This window comes from Plasmodium brasilianum, chromosome 7 (assembly GCF_023973825.1).
Source record: "Plasmodium brasilianum strain Bolivian I chromosome 7, whole genome shotgun sequence".
Lineage (NCBI taxonomy): Eukaryota > Apicomplexa > Aconoidasida > Haemosporida > Plasmodiidae > Plasmodium > Plasmodium brasilianum.
The window spans coordinates 720371-741600 of record NC_090120.1 but is presented as its reverse complement, the minus strand read 5'-3'; the positions used below and the strand labels follow the sequence as shown (position 1 = coordinate 741600).

The window sequence follows — 21230 nt, the reverse complement described above, 5'->3', positions numbered from 1 at the left end:
AGTACCACCCTCACGATTGTAATTTCCTCATCGAATATTCGTACGCGAACCATGTAATGGACGTGGCAGGTATAGTCTTTAGTAAGTTTACGTAAATACCTAAGTGAAAGGGGGGGGCGGAAGAAAAAGGAAGGGAAGAAATACACAGCTTGTTAGGATGTTGTCATGGAAAAATGGCAATAGTGAAGGTATCAAGAGGGTAAAAAATATAGAGAAAAAAAAATGCATTAACTGGTGCTACATATATATATATATGTGTGGAAATAGTATTACCTCTATAGAGCGATTTAAAGCCATAAACCTTAATGTTGTACATAATAAAACTACAGGATTTAATACGGGTCCCCTCACTGTTCAGGTAATTAGTAGCAATTTCATTATTGAGAGTTTGCATTCGAGTCCTTAAAACAAGAAACGGGTAACTAACAATTTGAGCTATGAAAGAACTTGTTATTCCAAAAAATAAAAAGGATAAACAGTTAACATTCTTTATACGATAATTACAATAAGAACATGATGACATATTCATATTATTTTTATTTTCATTTTGTTCATTAGAACTTTGTCCCAAATTATTTGTATTTGTGTAATTTTTTTTAAAATTTATAAAACGTTTTACACTTTTTAGTGGATCATATATGAGACGACCGTCTTTTCTGGTGTCATATGAGGATTGGGAATTGCCATCCTTTGAATTATACGGGTGTGCAATACTATCATTTGCGTTTCTCCTTTGTGGAACACCATCATCTGCTATATTCGTACAAGCAGGGATGTTCTTATTTTCTGCATGACCACAGTTGACGCAATAATTAGAATGAATATAATCTCTGTACAAAGAGAAAAAAAGATACTTTAAATAATCATATATACTCATATTACATCCTGAGAAGAATATAACACCATATATATGCATAGACAAACCATTGTAAAAATTTCTCCATTTTTCATTTTTATAAATATTATAAAAGCATTTAATAATTCCGTTATCCTTATTATTTTTATTTGATACAATTAATCTTGTCTTCACAATTTCAAGTGGGTAAATAAATAAAGCAGCTATAACACCACTTGAACTCCCTATTAAGAAACGAATAAAAAAAGGTATATTCATATTTTGATCATCAGTCATACAATTATTATTTTTATTGTAATAATTATAAACATTCATCTTCATAAACTCATATGAATACATTTTGATAGATAACTCTGGAATTATCTTAACAATGTTAACACAATTTCCTCGAAAGAATCCACATACTACTCCATCTTTTTTAATAATTTCAAATATTTCAGCTATTGGCAAATTGTTTGTTACTTGCATAATATATTTTACTCTATCTAATGGAGCGGTTATAGTTCTTGACATGATACCAGCAAAGGTGGAGCTTATAATACTATTTACAGCATTTTTCTTATCTATAAAAATGTTGAATTCTTTTAGAGGCTTTTTTTCCTTATCACCGAGGTCGTCTCGATCTCCATAGCCATTGCCACTGTTATGGTCGTTGTCATTGCTACTTTCATAGCTATCGCCATTGCTACAGCGATAGCTGTTGTCCTCCTCCTTATAAATGTTGTCTCCTATTCCTTGATTCATTTCTTCATTGCATTTATGATCATTTTTTCTAGTTATATGGTTCCCCGTAATATTATTAATTACATTTGTTTTACTTATTTTATTTTTTTCATCAAAAAAAAAAGGGTTACTAACGGCGTCCTCTTCATTCTCTTTTATTATATCATTATGGGGTAGGTACTTATAATTATATAAGTAGCCCTTTTTCTCTTTATTCATTTCTTTTTTTTTAAATTTGTTCGTATCTACTTTTCCATCATTTATAGTTTTCCTAATACCATGATCAATTTCGCTTGTATATTCACTTAAGTTTTCCTTTAAAGAATACTTCATATTTTAATACTCTTCCCCCGATCATTTCTTTTTTTTTTTTTTTTTTGAATTAACTTATCAAATCTGTCAAAATTGTGGATAGTACATTAGCGCACATAATTTGCAAAAATTTTATGACTCAAATAATACGTCCATGAGCAGGCCCATACATACAAGCTTACATGCATACATACATACGTATGTAATGGCTGCTCTTTGAGTTTTATTGCCTATTAATTTTTTCCAGGTTTAATTTTATATTTTAGCCATGTGTTAAACTCAATTTTAGGGATGTTAAATCTTGCTCTTTTGTTAAGGTATTCCGCAGTTATTTCTTATCATTGAACATCATATAATTTTTTTTTTTTTTTTTTTTTTTTTTTTTTTGCATTTTTAAAGCTATACTATATTTTTCTGTATTATTTTTTTTTTTTTTAACATAGATAAATTTGAATGTGGGTTTCATGGCATTAGCTGTGCGCGTAACGCTGTTACTTATGTGCACTCATGTATGTTTATTTACATATCTAACTGCTTATATACACCCGCTACTAGCTACGCGTTACCTACATGTTTATTCTTCATTTTCAAACGCGTAGGGTAAAATAATATTGTTATTTCAGGTAGCTATTAGAATATTTATTATTAGAGGAATACAAAATAGGCTAAGGAAGGAACGAGTAATGAGAATAGCAAAAACGATGGAAGAAACGCACAAATTTATAATTTTTTTCTCTTATATAGGAACGGAATTTAACGTACGAAATTGAGTGTGTACATACATATATAAATGCCTATGTATATTTAATTTAAACTAAAAAAAGTATAAGTATTGTTTTACACCTTTTCTATTTATTTTAACGTCCTTTGGTGATTTCATGTTTGTTTTATACTATTTGTACAACCGTACATAAGCTTACGAATACATGTATTTATAAAACGTAAACATACTTTGATGACTATTTTTTTAAAATTTATTTTCTGACTTTTTCATATTTCCTTGACAACATACTGTTAATGCATTTCTGTGTTATAACACAAAGATCAAATGGTTGTATGCAGTGCTATTTGTATTCATAAATATATTTCTTTTTTCTATTAAAAAAAAAAAATATATATAGGGGTCTGCTTATCAAAAAGATAATACAGACACGGTGGAAAATAAACTAATGGAGCGTTTACATAACTTAAATTTAATTTCTGATGATAACGAGTAATTTAGAGACGTGCACGTTTTTGTTTATTCGCTTGTCATTCGTTTATTATTCAATTGTTATTCGATTACCATTCGTTTATTATTCATTTGTTATTCATTTATTTTACATTTTATTCTTCATAGTTGTAAACACTGACGAACATTCCTCATTAATTTTATTTTTACCTTAATTTTTCCCTTAATTATTTTATGCCTGTTGCATTTATTTCTCATTTACCTTTAGCTCTTTTTCAAGAGTTTCAAGAACAGACAAAGGAGTTTCTGCTCGCATAAACGCACTAACCATAAGATTAAAAATAAGACATCCAAATATGTCTTTATTAGATATTCAAAAAATTTATGTTAAAGAGTTAAATAAAAAACTAAAATATATGCAAATCATTGACATACAAAATGTTCCCAATATGTTTGATGCTCGGTAGAATGAAATTTTATATATCCAAGATTTTCCTTAACAAGACAAGAAAAAAAAAATGATTCTCACGATTTTATTTTTCGTTCATAATTTTGTTCGTATGTTTTTTCTTATTTTTGTTCATATTTTTGTCCATAGTTTTGTCTGTATTCCTGTTTATATTCCTGTTCATAATTTTGTTCATATTTTTTTTTTTTTTTTTTTTTTTAGCTTAAACTGTGTGCACAGAACTTATGTGTACTTTTTTATCAACAAGAATTACAACTTTGAACGAATGAATGAAGCAGCCAAGTTATTTGTATAAACAAAAGAATAATATTAATTGTGGTACACCTTTTAATATATTGCATAAACACATATATCATTTATTCATATATTAATATATACTCATTTATTCGCATATACGTACATTCATTTATTAATTTTTAATTTTATATCAGCTAGGAGAGCACAATTTTGCAAATTTCTGTAAAAGGAGAAAAAGCAATACATACTTTAAGTAAAATTCTAACAGTTAAGGATATGTTGTATTCATTTCTATCAATGCATGTACGTGTATATACATTCCCAAATTTCCACGTGTCCACATTTCACATTTATATTTTTAACCGTATAAAGGAGGAGAATTCTCAAAATTGAGATCAAGAATATTGATAAAAATTTTCATTATTTTAAAATAAAAGGAACCTCCTTTTTGTATAACCAGGTAAACGGTACAAATAGACAAACAGAACAAATAAAACAAATGAAACAAATGAAACAAATAAAATGGAAGAAATAACTTTGCATTTTTAAAAATTTATGAATTCATCGTTTTTGTCAAAAAAAAAAAAAAAATATATATATATATTTACATACATAAATACATATACACTTTTTCGGCATTTTATTTATATTTTTAATTTTATTGGTAATTATATTTTTTATTTAATTTTTTGTTTTATTTTTATTTTTATTTTTATTTTTAATTTTAATTTTAATTTTAATTTTAATTTTAATTTTAATTTTAATTTTTTTTTTTTTTTTGAATGGTTCATCAGATTAGGCACATTGTTGCTACGCTCTTCCTAGTTGGTAAAGGGAAAGTGAACAAGAGCGATATAATTAATAGGTTGAATAACAATTCTGTTAAAAATATAAAGTAATCAAAACTGTTTTATTGAATTATTTCATATATCTTCATTACTCACTTTCATTTCCATAATTTATATTTCATTATAGTTCCATCCATTTGTAAAGGTGTACACACGTACATATTTGACAATATATAAACACATAATCCCATACTACATGTTGCACACTATAAATGGCATAATATATGTTGTATACTAGTTCCTACATATGCATGTTACTACGTGCATTTGTATATGCATATTCGCCCCCTTTTTTCCTGTATTTGCTTCAGTTACAAAATAGCGGATGAAAATGGACTACTATTGTACTCCTTTAAATTCAATGACCTTAATTTTAATATCAATGTAAATAACCGTATATTTTCGAATGTTATGAATAAATACATTCAGAATGCTATACTGTTGGTTTCCCTTTGTTATCCTTTGAAAATCAGTGAAACGAATGAAAACTTTTTTCAAAACATAAATGATGAGGATGAAATTCCCTCTTAGCACATTCTAATGAAGTAGAAAATTTATTACGGACAAGGCGTGGCATAAACATATACATACATTATGTGAGGATCTTTCAAAAATAAAAATTTGTGACCTCCTTACATTTTTATTTGCATGATTATTATTACACAATTATCAATACAATTGTGGTGTTTTTGTTCTTTTTAATTCATACAATTACTTTTCAGTATAATATATATATATATTTTTTTTTAATTTAACCGGTATGATTTGTTTTTTTTTTTTTTTTTTTTTTTTTTTTTTTTTGTGCATTTAAAATAGGCTACTTTGTAACGATATACCTGTGCACTTGTTTAATTTGATTTATTTTGTAGAATTAGTACATAAATGGCTGAAGGAGCAAATTAAAATACATTTTTTCGGTTAACATTATATTATTTTATGTAGAACATGAGAATAATTTTACCATAACAAGTTTTCCTCGTATTTTATTTTATTTTATTTTCTCAGATATTTTTCCCCCCTTTAATTTTTATAAAGAGGCATATGTATCTCGATTAATAGTACTATAGATCAATTAGTTTCAAAAAAAAAAAAAAAAAAAAAAAAAGAATGTAACGAAATTAATGAATACTGAAGAAATAATGCAACGATGGAGATCTTCATTTAGGGTATTTCTTAATTTTATGTGTTAAATGGTATATTTTACATTACGTACGAATGTGAGTGTTTGTACGTATGCATTCTTGTAAGCTCCTTCGACTTGAATGCAGAAACTTTTTTCTATTCGTGAATAAGCAATAGGAAGCAAAAATCGAACGCTGACAGCTACAATAAATTGCTTCGAAAACTCTGATGCAGCATAATTTTGAATATTATTTAAAAAATATTAACATAAAACAATAACGTAAAGTAATAACGTAAAAGAGGAACGCGAAGAGCAAAAGAGTGAAGTAATGGGTAAACTGAGCAAAGATAGAAGGGACATTTACTACCGAAAAGCAAAGGAGAACGGTTATCGAGCCCGGAGTTCTTATAAACTGATTCAGATAAATGAAAAATTTGAAATTTTTAAATTATTTGATCCGAATATATACAATAATACAAATATAAATGATTTAATAAAAATATATAATGAGAATTATTGTTACAACGTAGTTGACTTGTGTGCAGCTCCTGGGAGTTGGTCACAAGTTTTGAAGAACATATGTTTATACAACTATTATCGTATTTTGAATATTATAAACAAAAATAATGGAGATCAATTAAAGTGTAAAGAAGAAGATGACGAATTTATAAAAAATTTTTCACTGTATATTAATTTGAATGATGCTTTAGAAAAAAAAATAAAGAATTTAAAGAGAAGCGAATTAATAAAAGAGCCTAAAATTATAGCGGTAGATTTACAAGAAATAGGGAACATGAATTATGTACAAGTTATACAAGGAGACATTACAAAAATGTCAACAGTAAACAAAATTTTGAAGTGCATGCATAGTGAGAAGGTGCAAATTGTAACAGGAAGTCAAACGAGTGAAGGGGGAACTACCATAAATGAAAATACGAACGAGAGGGTTAATAGTGATGATAGTATCAGTAGTGATAATAACAGCAGTAGTGATAATAACAGCAGTAGTGATAATAGCAGCAATAGTGATAATAGCAGCAATAGTGATAATAGCAGCAGTAGTGATAATAGCAGCAGTAGTGATAATAGCAGCAATAGTGATAATACCAAAAGTATGCGCAAAAGAAGGGAAGAGCCTAATTTCTCCTATGCGCACACTGTTGTAAGCGATGGAGCACCTGACATTACAGGAATGAATGATATCGATGAATTCATTCAATCTCAGTTAATTTTATCAAGTTTAAAAGTTTGCTGCTCTGTTTTAAAAATAGGAGGAAATTTTATTAGTAAAATTTTTAGAGGTGAACACACAGGATTATTAATTGTTCATTTAAATAAATTCTTCAAAAGAGTTTACGTGTGTAAACCACAAAGTAGTAGAAACAAAAGCCTTGAATCTTTTCTTGTTTGTCTCAAGTTCTCACTGCCTTTATCTAATATTACAGCTTTGAGTAATCTCACGGAAGAAGAATGTTTTAATGATAAGAGATATAAAAGTGAAAAAGAACTTCGAAGAAAACATACGCATTTAATTATTAAGAAAAATTATGACCACAAAAATGGAACAGCTGGGAGAGGTTCAGAAAAAGAAGAAAAGGAACACACAAATGAGGAAGCATATGATTTTGACGAAGGGAAGAGCGAAATGGATTCGAGTAAAAAGGACAAACAGGGGGAAGGAAAACATGATGATATGAAGAATGGTGTGAAGAATGATGATATTAGGGACGATTTGAAGAATTATTCGAAAATAGATGGACATGAAGGTAAACATAGTGGCAACGATAGAGGGGAATATATTACACGTGGATACGATAATGAAAGTAATGACAAATCTACAAGTGAAGAAGAAAACGAGGACAAAATGGACGCCTTAATACCAGATAAATGTAATATGAAAAATAATTACAGAGCATTAAAAGATGAAGATATAAATAAAGAAGATTTAGCTACGTGTGATGTATTGTGTGGTGATATTAATAAGAAAGAAAATTTCACAAATTACCGTTCAAAAAAAAAAAATAATGATATATTTAATTTTTACTGTTCTGATAGTGAAGAGGAAATAAAATATTTTAACTCAGAAGATGAAGAAATTATAAATGATTACATTTCATCTGAAGTTTTTATGAACAATAAACTATTTTCGTTTGTAGCAACTCAAAATTACTACGATTCAGATAAATCTTATTTATTACCACAAAATTATGTGAGACACGAACCTCAGTTGATGCCTCTGCATCCTCCTTATTTGATTTCATTACAGAGAAAAAGGCAAGAAAGGAAAAAGTAGTAGCCTATTAATTGAAAACGTGGTGCACCTAAACATAGAGGCATATATATGTGTCTGTGTGTGTATATGCATAAGAATTATTGTGTATTTATATATAAATAATAAGCAGGAATTAAGTTAAGGGAAAATGTTTTAAAGTAAAATAATGGCTTTTAAATTTGCATTAAAGAATACAATCTATGTATTTAATTTCGAAGAAATGAGAAAAAAAAAAAAAAAGAAAAATATAATATCCATTAATATTGTATATATATTTTTTTATTTTAAAGGAATATTTTGTAATATGAAAAGGTTAGACACCCTTTTACATTCCGTTTATATTTCGTATAAGAAATATGTGAAGTATATTTTTAGACTTTTTTTTTTTTTTTTAAATTAATAACATAAATATTTAGCATATAAAGACAACGTTTTAAACTTTTTTTAATCCTTTAAATATATGAATAAATTCTATATTAAAAGTATAAACGTGTTTCCTAATTTTTTTGGAAATTTTGGAACCTTCATTTGTAATACTTGTAATTTGTATGTATATCATAATTTTAAGTTAATTTCACACTTTCGTATCACACATATATATATGTACGTATATATGTATAGACTTACAATTTCGTGGAGTTATTATATTATATTTATTTACAGGATGATAATGAGAGGGTCATTTCGTAAAAAAGGGATGACCTTTAAAAATAGCCATCCATTTTAGGATATCCTTATCCTATTCCTTTTTTGTCGTCTCATACCACTTATATCCCCATAACATTAACCTATTTCATAGACCGTTTTAATTGACAACACTCTGTTTTAATCTTAATTTTCTTAAAATAAAAAAGGAAAAAAAAAAATATGTACGACTAGCCAAAAATGTGTAGAAAAATTTCTTAAATTACTTTTTTTCTTACATGTACATTTTTTTTTTTTTTTTTTTTTTTTTACATATTCAAAAATTTATTTCTTGTTCATGTATCTTTTTGTATTATCATAGTATATACTATGTAATACTAACAATTTATTACTCACCTTTTTTTTTTTTTTTTTTTTTTTTACCTGTTATCCAGCTATATTAGCATTAAACAGTACTGAAAAAAATTATGTATTTTGTATGTTGTATTTTGCACACAAAAATGTGCATATTTATCTGGAATATATAAGTGGATATTTTTTTTCTATTTTGAATATTAAAGGTGCATTAAAGTGCAAAATTTTGATGTTTTTAAAATGCAACGGTATAGTTGAGATCGTAGACTCCATTTGTGCTACAAAAAAGAGAGTATTGCAAAGATAACATAGCAAATATAGACATTTTGTTGGTTAATATATATTTTGAAAAATATTAAAATAGAACAATATAACGGTTAAAAGGAATAATAACATAAACAATTATCATGTATAATAGAGAAATAAAAAGAATAAAATGGAATGAAACAAAATAAAACAAAATGCAACAAAATAAAATTAAATAAAAATTGAGTGATACAACCTAATAATACACCTTATCTCACAGTGATATATCTTATCATTTCGTAGACGAATGATGTATTTCTGTCTATCAAAGAGCTCAAAATGTCTGTCTATAGTCCTAAGTTAAAAAGTCATTTTGCGCTGAAAATAAAATTGAAGTCTTTGCATCTTTCATGTGACGACTTTAGTAACATATTAAGGGTATTAAGAGAAGAAATATTAGAAGAATAATAAAAATATTCTTTTTAAAAGAACAATTAGTATTAAATATCTGTACACTAATTTACTTAACTGATTATTTACTTAACAACTTATTTACTTAATTGTTCAATTAATGGCTTAATTACTTATCTTCTTATTTGCTTAACTGCTTATTTATTTACTTCGTATTTACTTAATTCCTTCTGTCTTGTTAGCTCAAAGTAATAATATTTTATGATAGTGAAGATGAGGAAAGAGTGTCTAATACGCCAGAAAGAATTCACATAATAGAAGTGCTGAAGAATGATTACAACTTTATGGTAATACGTGTATATAATATATATATATATATATATATATATAGCTTTCCTACCTAATATTTTTCAATTCTAATTATATGAATATTTTTTGTGCATGTTAATTTTGTGCAGTTTAGAGCAAGTATAAATAAATCTTTCTATCTACCAATTGTATGTATAAGGGGAGAGTGTCCCCAATTTATTAATATTATTTGTAACATAGAAAAAAAAAAAGATGTAGGTTTAAAATTATATTTAAATCAGAATTATAGCTTTTTAAAATATTATAGCTCCTGTAAAACGTACAAATTATATGAGTGCGAAAGCAAAAGTGTACAAGGTTAAAAATTGAAGGCAATGTAAAGTAGTACATGCTGAATAATATATAGTGCTTATTGTGTAAATTAGTGTATATTGAGTAAAACATAGTGTTTATTCTATAAAATAGTGCATAATGAACGTCAAACTAGATCATATATTCATATATTAATGTATTTATATATTCACCTATTCAGCAAACTTCTCTTACGCTTAACTTATTTTTATTAATTTAATCCGTTAGGTTATCTTGAATTAGCATTAGATATAATTAAGTGTAAACAACCATTTTCTTATTTTGGAAATAATGGAGCCAGAATGGTGCAAAATTGCGTCTACCTATGCATATCTACATATATGTATATATGTGCATCCATCCATACGTATATATACATACTTACACATACTTGCCATGCTGAATTGAAAATATGCACAACTAAAACAAATTTACACATATTTCGTAGAACCAAGAAGACTACTACTTTTTAGCAACTGAAATATCTCTTAGCAAATTAAAGAAAGAGGCAGTGATGTACAAAGCCGATAAGGATGTTGATACTCATGTTGAATCTTTTGTAATATTTTAAAAAGAAAATTATAAGATGAAATTTTTTTTTTTTAAATGCATATTCAGCTATGTGTTCAATTTTATTATTCCTTTCATACTTATTTTTAGATATTAACTCGGAAAAGTAGTGTAAATGGAGTAAATGATCTAAATGAAGCTGCATCATTAAGTAAAAAGGAAGAAAAAGAAAAAAAAATTATAAAATGTAAACTTTAATATACGTACTTATGACATTTTATCCTTTCTAATGTACAGACAGAAACTTCCTTAATTTGTTATATTCCTCTTCTAAAAATGCGTATGATAAGGCCCCAATCCCTCTAATATCTACGTCAGATTTGATGGATTTTCTTCATTTGGAATTACTTCCGAAATATAAGAAAAGTAGGACATAAGTCCTCCACCAGCAAAAAAAAAAAAAAAAAAAAAAATTATTATATATATATATATATATATATATATATATATATGTGCATGCATATGTACATACGTACATAAGTATATAAATACATACCTACATACATACATTCTTACCGACATAAATAATTCGCTTAACTGTTAACTTTTATGGTATTCCCAGGAGCCCCTAGTTGGTTAAGAGTTGTTAATGATGCTTACGACATGTACCTGTGTAAGCATTTTCAACTTTACAATATGGAAAAGGTACACCCACAAATATATAAATATATATGTGTTCATGCGGCTCTACAAAAGTACTCGGATTGTTGTTGTTTCAACTTTTCTGAAAAAAAAATATATGTTTATTAAAAGAAAGAAATAAATTATTATTCATAGGTTAATAACATGTATGAGGAAATAAGAGCATGTTCTATGTTTTTTTACTTGGAGAGCACATTTGTTAAAATTGCTGCAAATTTTGCCAAGAGTGTCATAATTCAGGAATACACGTAAAATGAAAATACGCGTACATTCATGCACAGTTACACACACATTTGCATGCACAGTTACACACACAATTGCATGCACAGTTACACACACAATTGCATACACAGATACTTATGTACGTACATGCATGTATGCTCCCAGCATAACCTACACATAAGCAAAAATAATCAGTCCTTAAGATAAAAAGTGTTAACCTCCTTTTTTTCCTTTTTTGATTGAATCGCTACCTACAGGAAGTACACATCTCCAAGATATGTTGATGATTTATTTTCGGGTAAGGTAAAAAAAAAATAATAAACCAATAAAATTTTTACCTTTTATAAACCATTCGTTAAATTATTTGTATACTTGTTTTTACTCTTCAACATTTCAAAGGAAAATCGGAATACAAAGTGTTGTTTAATAGCACTTTTAAATATGAAAAGATAGTAGGAAAGAGTCCACTAGACATCTTCAAACTTTTTAAGAATGATGAGGTGCAGCAAAAGAATGTACATATATATATAACACGCGTACATACATGTAAGTATATATTGACGTTCTCCTTTCTTCATCTTTTTGCTCTTCTCATTTTCTTTTACAAATATGTGCAACGTTTTTTTAAATGTCCTATTGTCTTTATTTGTCATTTTTTTTTTTTTTTTCCCTCTCCCCTAAATTAATAGATATATATAACAAACGACACCGATATAGTGAAAGGAGGACTAATGGGTATTTTAATTTTTGGAGATGAAAAAACAGGAGCTGACGGTGCTTACAAGTAATATACTATATGGTGCTTTAAAACATGTATTTAAATGCGCATTAGTTATATTTGTTGTACTTGTCTGATCTGCTATATTTCCTATATTTGTAATTTTTTTTATTTTATTTTTTCCGTTCAGAAAATACAACAATGAGCTAAAAGCGCAACAGTGGATAAACAAGGGAATAGCGGAAATTAAGCTTCAAAATTTAAAAGAAATGAAAAAAGAACTAATGAAAAAATTAAGCCGAAATTCAGATGATCGAAAAATATCACTGTCTTTACTATCCTTTAATTTAAGCACTCGTAATGAATTAAAAAAAAAAAAAAAAAAAAAAAAAAAAAAGGAAACATCGTATGTACAAATGTATAGTTGAAAATGAAGATTTACTGTATTGATTCTGTTTTATATGATAATCGTTTGGCAGTCGTCCCCTTTTGTGACTCATGTATTTATTGCATATGTCTAATAAACAATAAAACGAGAAATGAAAAAATGCAAAAATTACATATAGTCGTTTATCCCTTTATACCACATTTTTTCCAATGTAGTTGTGTCGTATAAAGGGTTTAAAATGTATATCATACCATACCCCACTCAGCCGCTGAATATACTAACATTGGATAAAACGAATGGAAATCTTAAGCATGTAAGGATTAGCACATACACATATGCAAGTAGATTTACATGTGTATATGTGCTTACAGTACGTGAGTATGTTTATTTGCGGGTGTTCTTGCAAATATTTGTGCCATTATGCAAGTATTCACGTTATGCACAAAAACATTTATGTATGTTAAAAAAAAAAAATTTATGTTATTCTGAAAAAGATTATTGGATTGTATTTGAAAAGAAACCATGGAAATCTTCATTTTTTTTTGATAATTTTTCAAATTGCACAACGTTTGACTCATAGGAGATGATGTTACTAGAAAGGTCTATTCCCACATACAAATTGTTTACACAAGAGAAGAGCAAAAACGTATTTTTGGCAAAATCTTATTTAGAACATAATTATGTATTCTACAATATTAATTCAATGCTGACTATATCGAGTAAAGACCACTCCCACTTTTTTGATGAATCTAAATGGGTATCTGATGATGAGGACATGCAGGTATAAAACTTGCACTTTGAATTTTTAACGAAAAGGATGGATGGAAGTAGTAGATATTTCTTTTTCTTTGTTTTATTTTTTCTAATTTTATTTTATTATATCATTCTTCCTCTCCCCACAGTTTCAAAACTGTTATCTGAGCATCTTTATCTGTTTCACCTGTTATATTATAAATTATAAATTATAAATTATAAATTATAAATTACATATTATATATTATAAATTATAAATTACATATTATGTATTATGTATTATTATTTCCTTCCCTACCTCACCTTTTATCCTTCGAGTGAATTTTTTCATATAAAAAAAATTTTTATTTTTACGATTTGCAGAAAAAGAGGGGTAGTGAGCATTACTCTGTCAAGTCGTTTTATTCAAATTATATAAACGTTAGGAATAACATTAATTTTTATTTTGAAAAGGACGGAAATTGTCAGAATGATGAAGAAAAGGAGCTGTTCAAACACCTAGACATACACCTGCATACAGTTGTCAGTGATATGGAAAAGATATCGTTTATGGTTCCATACGATAGCGTTTCGTTGAAAATGTACTTACATAGTAGGGGAATTAAAATGAAATATTTAGGCCGAATGTTGAAGTTTGTAACGTTTAGATGGTTATATAATATAATTTATAGTGAGATACTAATTCGCTGTATTAAAAATTACACACTTTATTGTATACGTGAAATATGTATATTTTACAAAAAAAGAGTGAATGAGGGAGCACTCAATTGGGGTAAGAAGTATGGACATAGTAAAAATATTAATGTAGACGATAATGGAAATTCTTTTAATTACATGAGAGAGGAAATAAGACAGAATGATGAAGTTCTTGTTAATAAGAGTGGAAAGGGGGTGAAGTGGTCAGAAGGGGTGGATCAATCCTATGGTGTACTGGAAAACGCGTCGACAGGGTTTGAAGACCAATCCGAGGAGCTGAATTCCACACTATCCTGTTTTACTGAAAGAACTAAATACATGAACAGTTCAGAAAAGTACGCGTCGAATAGTGGCTATTCAAACTGCTCTGTTGAAATGGAGGAGGGGTACATGGACAAAGACAGCATAGTCAAGGACGACGTGCTGAATAGCAAGAAGAGTAGAAAGAATACATGCTCGAAAAAAAGAGCTTTGAAATGTTTTATAAACCTATTGAAGATAATTAATAAGAAGCTTATATTAGCAAATAATTTAGACAGTAATAATATTCCCCTGTTATCAGAACTTTTAACCTTCAACAGTTTTAAAAAATACAGCAAAGCTGAAATGTACAGTATGAAGAAAATAAAAAGTAGGAAACATGATTTACACCATTCTAGAGTAATTAAAAAAATATATAAAGGAAATATAACGATTATTGATATGTTTGTAGTAAATATGTTTAACTTAATATTAACACACAACTACTATAAGGAATATATTACATCAATTGTAAGAAAAAATTGTTCTAAATTTTCTTATTCTAAAAATATAGATTCTATAGAAGAGGTACATTATATTTATACATACAAAAATATACAGAAGTGTCTAGGTATTTTCTTTTTCCCATCCTTATTTGAATATAATGAAAAAATTAAAAATATAAAAACAAAGAAATTTGACTTGTATGATTTAAAATTGTACGCACTTAAGATAAAAAGATCATTAAATATCAGTTACATGTACATTCCTACATATAAGTACGTACAAGACCCAGGGAACATATATCTAGATATAAGCAATGAGAATAAACTCATGTTGTCAAATTTAATTTTTTTTACCATAATGTATCACCACAGTCTTAGCACCAGTAATGAAATATATGCTAAGCATTTAACGGTGAACGGAGGGAACATTAGAAGAGCTGACTGGCAAGGTAAATATGACAAGGGGAAGAACAAGGTTGTACTATACAGTAGTATTCGTAATGTAAATAATAACAGGGATGCAACACAAGATTTGAATAATAAATATGCAAAGGTACCTCTTGGTGTAAATGAAAATTTAGAGATAAAAAGGAATGACATAAATATTGGTGAGTATCCATTTCGGAATGAAATGGAAAAAAGGGGTAATACATACACGATTAAGATAAACTCTTTGTTAGGATCAAAGGATAGTATTACCCTATATAATAATTCGGATTATTTTACTCTTTACGCTTTGTTGAATATAGTAGCAGTTTCTGTTAAACTTACCCTATTTGAATATGCACTAAAAACGTCTACTTATATTTTTAGTTATATATCTGAGAATAGTGTTATCTCTGTGCATGTCCGTATTATGTGGTTGATTATGTATATGATCAGAAGATATAACTTTAAGAAGTTTGTGAAAAGTAAATTAAATAAAAAATGCCTGAACAGTGCAGGGGGGAATTCTAATTGTGGAGAAGCTCACGGTTGGGAAAACTATAAAAGCGGCAGTAAGAAAGGATCATCCCAGAAAAAGGGGGTTCACAAAAGTAAGAAGTTAATTTTTAAGGACGAAATGAATCTTAGGAGTGAAACTTATTGGAGTGATTCCGAGGGGTCCTGGGATGAATTCTCTGAAGAATTGTTGGAAGAAATGTCGACGAGGCAATCTGAAGAACAAGAAGATGAAGAAAATCCAAATTCACATTCGAGCGATTTTTCCTACCTTTCGAAGTTTGGAAATTATCGTGACTATTGCATGCATCCTGACCACGGCAAGGATTTTTTTTTTTATTACGGAAATATGGATGTGTACAAAAAAACGTATGAGGTTTGCTCAAGTATTCTGAATAATTATTTCGTCTTTTTCCACCCCATTTATTTGGATTTTTACCTGTGTCTCTCGTGGTAAGTTTCAGTACAAAAAAGAAGAAATATTTCACATAACTTCACATGACAGTTCACTTTTCTAATTTTCTCGGGTGCTGCTTTTCTCTATTAATCATTTATAAGTTTCTCATTTTTTTGTGGTGTTTAGTTGATTCGTTGCTCTGTCACATACATTATGTTTAGTGCACTACGTTTGTACATCGCTTGATCTTCGTGTTGCGTCTAGGTTGGTATATATTGTACAGATGCGTGTATATATATACATTTATATGGGTGTACAAATGTGTGTACATATATTCGGGTATATATAAGGGTATGCACATACATATACATACGTATGTGCTTATGCTTTTTACCCACGAATGTTAGGTGTAACAAGATGTCGAAAAATTATGACCAGTTTTTGCTGCTCCTAAGAACTGCCCTTTCTCTGCAAATGAACATGAGATTAAAGAATTATTCTGAACAAGTCATGCAAAATATAAAGATAAACAACAGTTTTGAGGATATCATTTACTGTAATGTTAAGAAAAGTGATTTTCATTTTAATCAAAAGAATGATGATTATGTATTACAAGATAGGGTTAGAAATATGTCGAATTATTTTGTTAATGATATATCTTATCCTCATGAGGATGTATTGTTATGTACTAATATAAAAATTATTAATAAATGTAATTCCATTTATAATATTCGCTTAGCTTGTACCTTACACTATTTTGCAAATTCGTTATTTTATTACTACAATACTAATAGAATTATTAAAAAATATAAGAATCATAATTTTGTTTTGAATTGTTCTCTTTATTGTATAAAGATATTAGAAAATGTGAAGAAGTTATTTCAGTCCTTCCGCGTACAAAGCTGTTATACAGCTAGTGTGCATTTAGACATATCTCTCATGACTTTGAAAACATATTTTTCAGAATCATTCAGATTGAACAAAAGGAGGATGATGCACTACGCTCTACTGAATGCAAAGCAGTCGGAGGAGGTTAGTGCTTTCGAATGCTCACTCATGAGAATTCATACGCGAGTACATATATATATATATATATGTACATACATACGTAGATGCATAAGTACATACATACGTAGATGCATAAGTACATACATACGTAGATGCATAAGTACATACATACGTAGATGCATAAGTACATACATAGACAGATGCATACCCTGCTTATTCCTCTTGCAGATAAACCAGCTGATCCTTGGAAAAAACCACATCGACACGCTCTATAGCAGCTACATCGTGGGTTTGATTTATATGTACTTAGAGAATAAGAAGTGTATATACCTATTTGAAGAAATATGTTATTACTTACTGAATTATAATTACATATATGAAGACAAGAATATTGTAAATAGCGTCTTCTGGTATTTACCTGATCATATAGGAAAAATAAAGTGCATTAACGGAAAAGGCTTTTTAAATATAAGCAAAATAAAAAGCTATTTATTTTATATATGGTTTAATATTTTTACTCCACCAAGGTATATGAGGAAAATAATGAAAATATTACGGCTTCTCAATTATGTTGGACATAATAGCAAGAGAAAGAACAAAGAAAGAAGAGAGACAAAAGAAAAAAAAAAAAGAAAAAAAAAGAAAGATAAGGAAATAAAAGAAAAAAGACAGAATGCCTTTGTCAAAAATTCAAAATATTTGAATGATGAAAATTTTTACTCCTCTGAGCAAATAATTTTTTACATAAAAGAATACAAACACGTTTTAAGTAAAAAAGATTTATTCATCCAAATTTCCAATTTTAATCATTTGTTGAAAAATAATAAGTATGTTATGATAAAAAGTGCATTGAGGGAAAAGGAATTCAGGGAAAACCAATTCTATGAACCAAATACTATGAACATAAAGGTGTTCTATCCTAATGATTGTAGTTATGATGGGAGTAGTAGGACGAACAGACTTGTTGAGTACTCTATTGACAACGCTGTGAACTGCGCAGTGAGTGATGGTATAGGGGGAATTGTAGGTAGAGATGGTATGTTTGGAAGCGGCAGTGATGACGATATGTACTCTGATAGCAAAAGTGTTACTGCATACTTTTTAAAAAAATTAATTGAAGTAGTAGAAAGCAAGGTAGAAATGTTATATAAAGAGGAAAATTATATGAGTGATAGCAAATTGAATTATTCCAGAATAGAGAAGAAAAATCATATGTATATAGCGATGATGAAATTACTAAGGGGAAAATTATATAAGACCAAATATATCAATGGATTAGTTTGTAAACTACATGTGGGTAATTCTACTATTTATGAGAGCAGTGGCACTAGTACGGATTCTGTTACTGCATCTGAACTGAAGTCTGATGAAACGGGTTCTACTAAATTCAGTGTATGTTTTAACAACACAATGAGTAATGATACATATAAGAAAAGCATTAATAAAAAGGAGAAATATAATAAAAATGCAAATAAACATTTTATAGAAAATAATAATAAAAGGGTTAGGGACAAGCATAAATTTATTCTAAATAATAATGAAATACACATTTTTATGAGCCTACTTTACTACTTTCTGAATTATAAAACGTTTGAAGCATTTTACTCCGAAAAGAAGAGGCAGTAATGAGGTCATAAGTAAATGGTGTCAAGGGTGGAAAAAGAAGGATTGAAGCGTGGTCCTACTGTCTACTGTTTACCACTTACCGCCTACCTCGTGCGCATTTTCACATATATGGGTCTACCGGTAAAGGTGCAAGCGTATATGTATACAAAACTCAGAGCATTATTATCATAGCAAACTTGTATACAATTGACCAAGGTAAGACCATCCTCCTCTTCTTGTTTTCAATTTAAGAGTACAATTCACAAGTAGTGCGTGTTGACATATTAACTTAAGTTCATTTCCACCCTCGAACGTGCTATATATGATCTAGCACGTGTATGTATGTGTATATGTATATGTATATGTATTTAATACATGAAACATGGTTTTATTTTGCTGCACTTTTTTTTTTTTTTTTTTTTGCTTTATTTTGGTTCATTTATTATTTTGTTTTTAGCTTCATCATTTACGTAGCTAAGAACCAGATACACAGAGTCTCAAATTAGTTCATTTTAAAATTCTAAGTATTGTAACAACAATTTTCAACATCAGATATGTATAATTTTTTTTTTTTTCTTCATAAAATTGTCATTGTGCAAAAAAAAGCAAATCGACACAATACTCAAAATGTCTGAAAATAAATGAAAAAAAAAAAAGGACAAAATGGAAAATACAAACACACACACACACACATATATATATATATATATATATATATGTACACGGATATGTATACGTTTTACCTACCTATGACAACTTGGATGTATTCTATTTTACAATTGTAGTGAAAAGAAAATTTGTTTGTTTCATTTTTGCTCCTCTTTCGTCTTTCTTTGCTTCCTTACAACTCGCTCTTGCTGTGGTGTACTTCCCTTTCCGCCATTACGTTCGACCATTTTTGTAATTCAGGTGAACACCTTAGAAAGTTTTCCCGTTTTGAAAATGTCGTAGTACCTCGGGTACATGTACTGATATAGAACCTCCAACGATTTGAAGAAACGCAAATTTAAAAAATTGAAAACAAAATATATAAAGTTATTTATTTCTTTTGCAATTTTTTTCTTTTCCCGTAAAACAAAAAATATAAAATTGAGTAGAAGTTGTTTATTAGTGTTAATTAGTTTTATAATATATGTAGAGATATTTTTTATAAATGCTTTAAAGCTATGTATACAATAAAGGGGGTTACTAAAAGAATACTTGACATTCTTGAAAGTAAGTTTTAGTAGATTATGAAATATATCAAAAGTAATAAAAAATAATAAAATTAAATTATTAAAAATAGCTAAATATTTATTTATATTATATTTTTTAGTAACATCATTTTTTCTATCCTCATATGACTTGAGAAATGTTTGATATTTTTCCTTAATAAACAGAATTTTATTTTTTTCAATTTTGTTATATAACCATTTTTTCGTATTTTCGTTAAAATTCATATAATGTTGGTTCTCTGTTGTTTGCTCATCTGTTTGCCCGTCTGCGTGCTCTTTTATTTTCTCTTTTGCTTTATTCCTTTTCATTTTATTAACTGTGCATATCTGTAGAAATTGAGTAAATTAACTGCTTTTCCCTCAAATGTTCTTGTGCGATTCGCGTAATTCATACGTATGCGTGTTATAAGTGTAAACGCGTATATGTGCATAAATGTGTATATATGTATACGTATACACCTTTTACGAATTCATGTGTTCGTGTAACTGCTATATTTTGCTTTGTTCTGTATTTATTTGATTAATTTTTAATTTTTTTTTTTTTATGGAAGAACAAAATAAAAAAAGGGAAAAACTTGGACTGAACAAATTGATTGCACGAATATACACATAATCCAACAAACATGCAAATGTGCAAAAATGGAAACATGCATAAATGCAAATGTGTAAAAATGCAAACATTCAAACATATATACACACAAGCGTATGAAGATATACCTAAACGCAAATATGTTTATACATAAGCATATGTATATGTATATGAATATGGATATGTATGTGCATATGTATATGAATATGGATATGTATGTGCATATGTATATGAATATGCATACAAGAATGTACTTGAGTTATGTGCGCGAATTTCTCTAACCCCGAGTAAACTGTATAGTTCACTGTCGAACAGCAAAAGGACGAAAAAGCAAAATGCACTTACATAAAAAAAAAATAAAATAAAAAACAAAAATTAAACGAAAATAAAATATAGTAAAATGTACGAAAGTA

General features: G+C 28.1%; 5 protein-coding genes across 5 annotated transcripts; 3 read left to right on the top strand and 2 right to left on the bottom strand.

Moving 5' to 3' along the window:
• Nucleotides 1-10: 10 nt before the first annotated feature.
• MKS88_001879 (mitochondrial carrier protein) lies at nucleotides 11-1912 on the bottom strand (the record flags this gene model as incomplete). Its single annotated transcript, XM_067214845.1, has 2 exons — nucleotides 11-99; nucleotides 274-1912. 2 exons carry the CDS (start codon nucleotides 1910-1912, stop codon nucleotides 11-13), a joined length of 1728 nt encoding a protein of 575 aa, XP_067074182.1.
• Nucleotides 1913-3060: 1148 nt separating this feature from the next.
• On the top strand, nucleotides 3061-5147 carry MKS88_001878 (tRNA pseudouridine synthase; the record flags this gene model as incomplete). The annotated part of the gene is made up of 6 exons (XM_067214844.1): nucleotides 3061-3104; nucleotides 3331-3525; nucleotides 3733-3813; nucleotides 4141-4228; nucleotides 4563-4663; nucleotides 4928-5147. The coding sequence occupies 6 exons, from the start codon at nucleotides 3061-3063 to the stop codon at nucleotides 5145-5147; spliced, it is 729 nt and encodes a 242-aa protein (XP_067074181.1).
• A 920-nt stretch (nucleotides 5148-6067) lies between these two features.
• MKS88_001877 (ribosomal RNA methyltransferase) lies at nucleotides 6068-8032 on the top strand (the record flags this gene model as incomplete). The annotated part of the gene is made up of 1 exon (XM_067214843.1): nucleotides 6068-8032. One exon carries the CDS (start codon nucleotides 6068-6070, stop codon nucleotides 8030-8032), a length of 1965 nt encoding a protein of 654 aa, XP_067074180.1.
• Nucleotides 8033-9595: 1563 nt separating this feature from the next.
• MKS88_001876 (uncharacterized protein) lies at nucleotides 9596-19035 on the top strand (the record flags this gene model as incomplete). Its single annotated transcript, XM_067214841.1, has 18 exons — nucleotides 9596-9694; nucleotides 9910-10014; nucleotides 10126-10333; nucleotides 10556-10632; nucleotides 10776-10886; nucleotides 10988-11048; nucleotides 11135-11263; nucleotides 11460-11542; nucleotides 11675-11787; nucleotides 12019-12059; nucleotides 12161-12261; nucleotides 12451-12545; nucleotides 12670-12836; nucleotides 13083-13180; nucleotides 13448-13648; nucleotides 13984-16457; nucleotides 16809-17433; nucleotides 17638-19035. 18 exons carry the CDS (start codon nucleotides 9596-9598, stop codon nucleotides 19033-19035), a joined length of 6186 nt encoding a protein of 2061 aa, XP_067074179.1.
• Nucleotides 19036-19602: 567 nt separating this feature from the next.
• MKS88_001875 (uncharacterized protein) lies at nucleotides 19603-20537 on the bottom strand (the record flags this gene model as incomplete). The annotated part of the gene is made up of 3 exons (XM_067214840.1): nucleotides 19603-19645; nucleotides 19860-19931; nucleotides 20215-20537. 3 exons carry the CDS (start codon nucleotides 20535-20537, stop codon nucleotides 19603-19605), a joined length of 438 nt encoding a protein of 145 aa, XP_067074178.1.
• Between the last annotated feature and the right edge of the window lie 693 nt (nucleotides 20538-21230).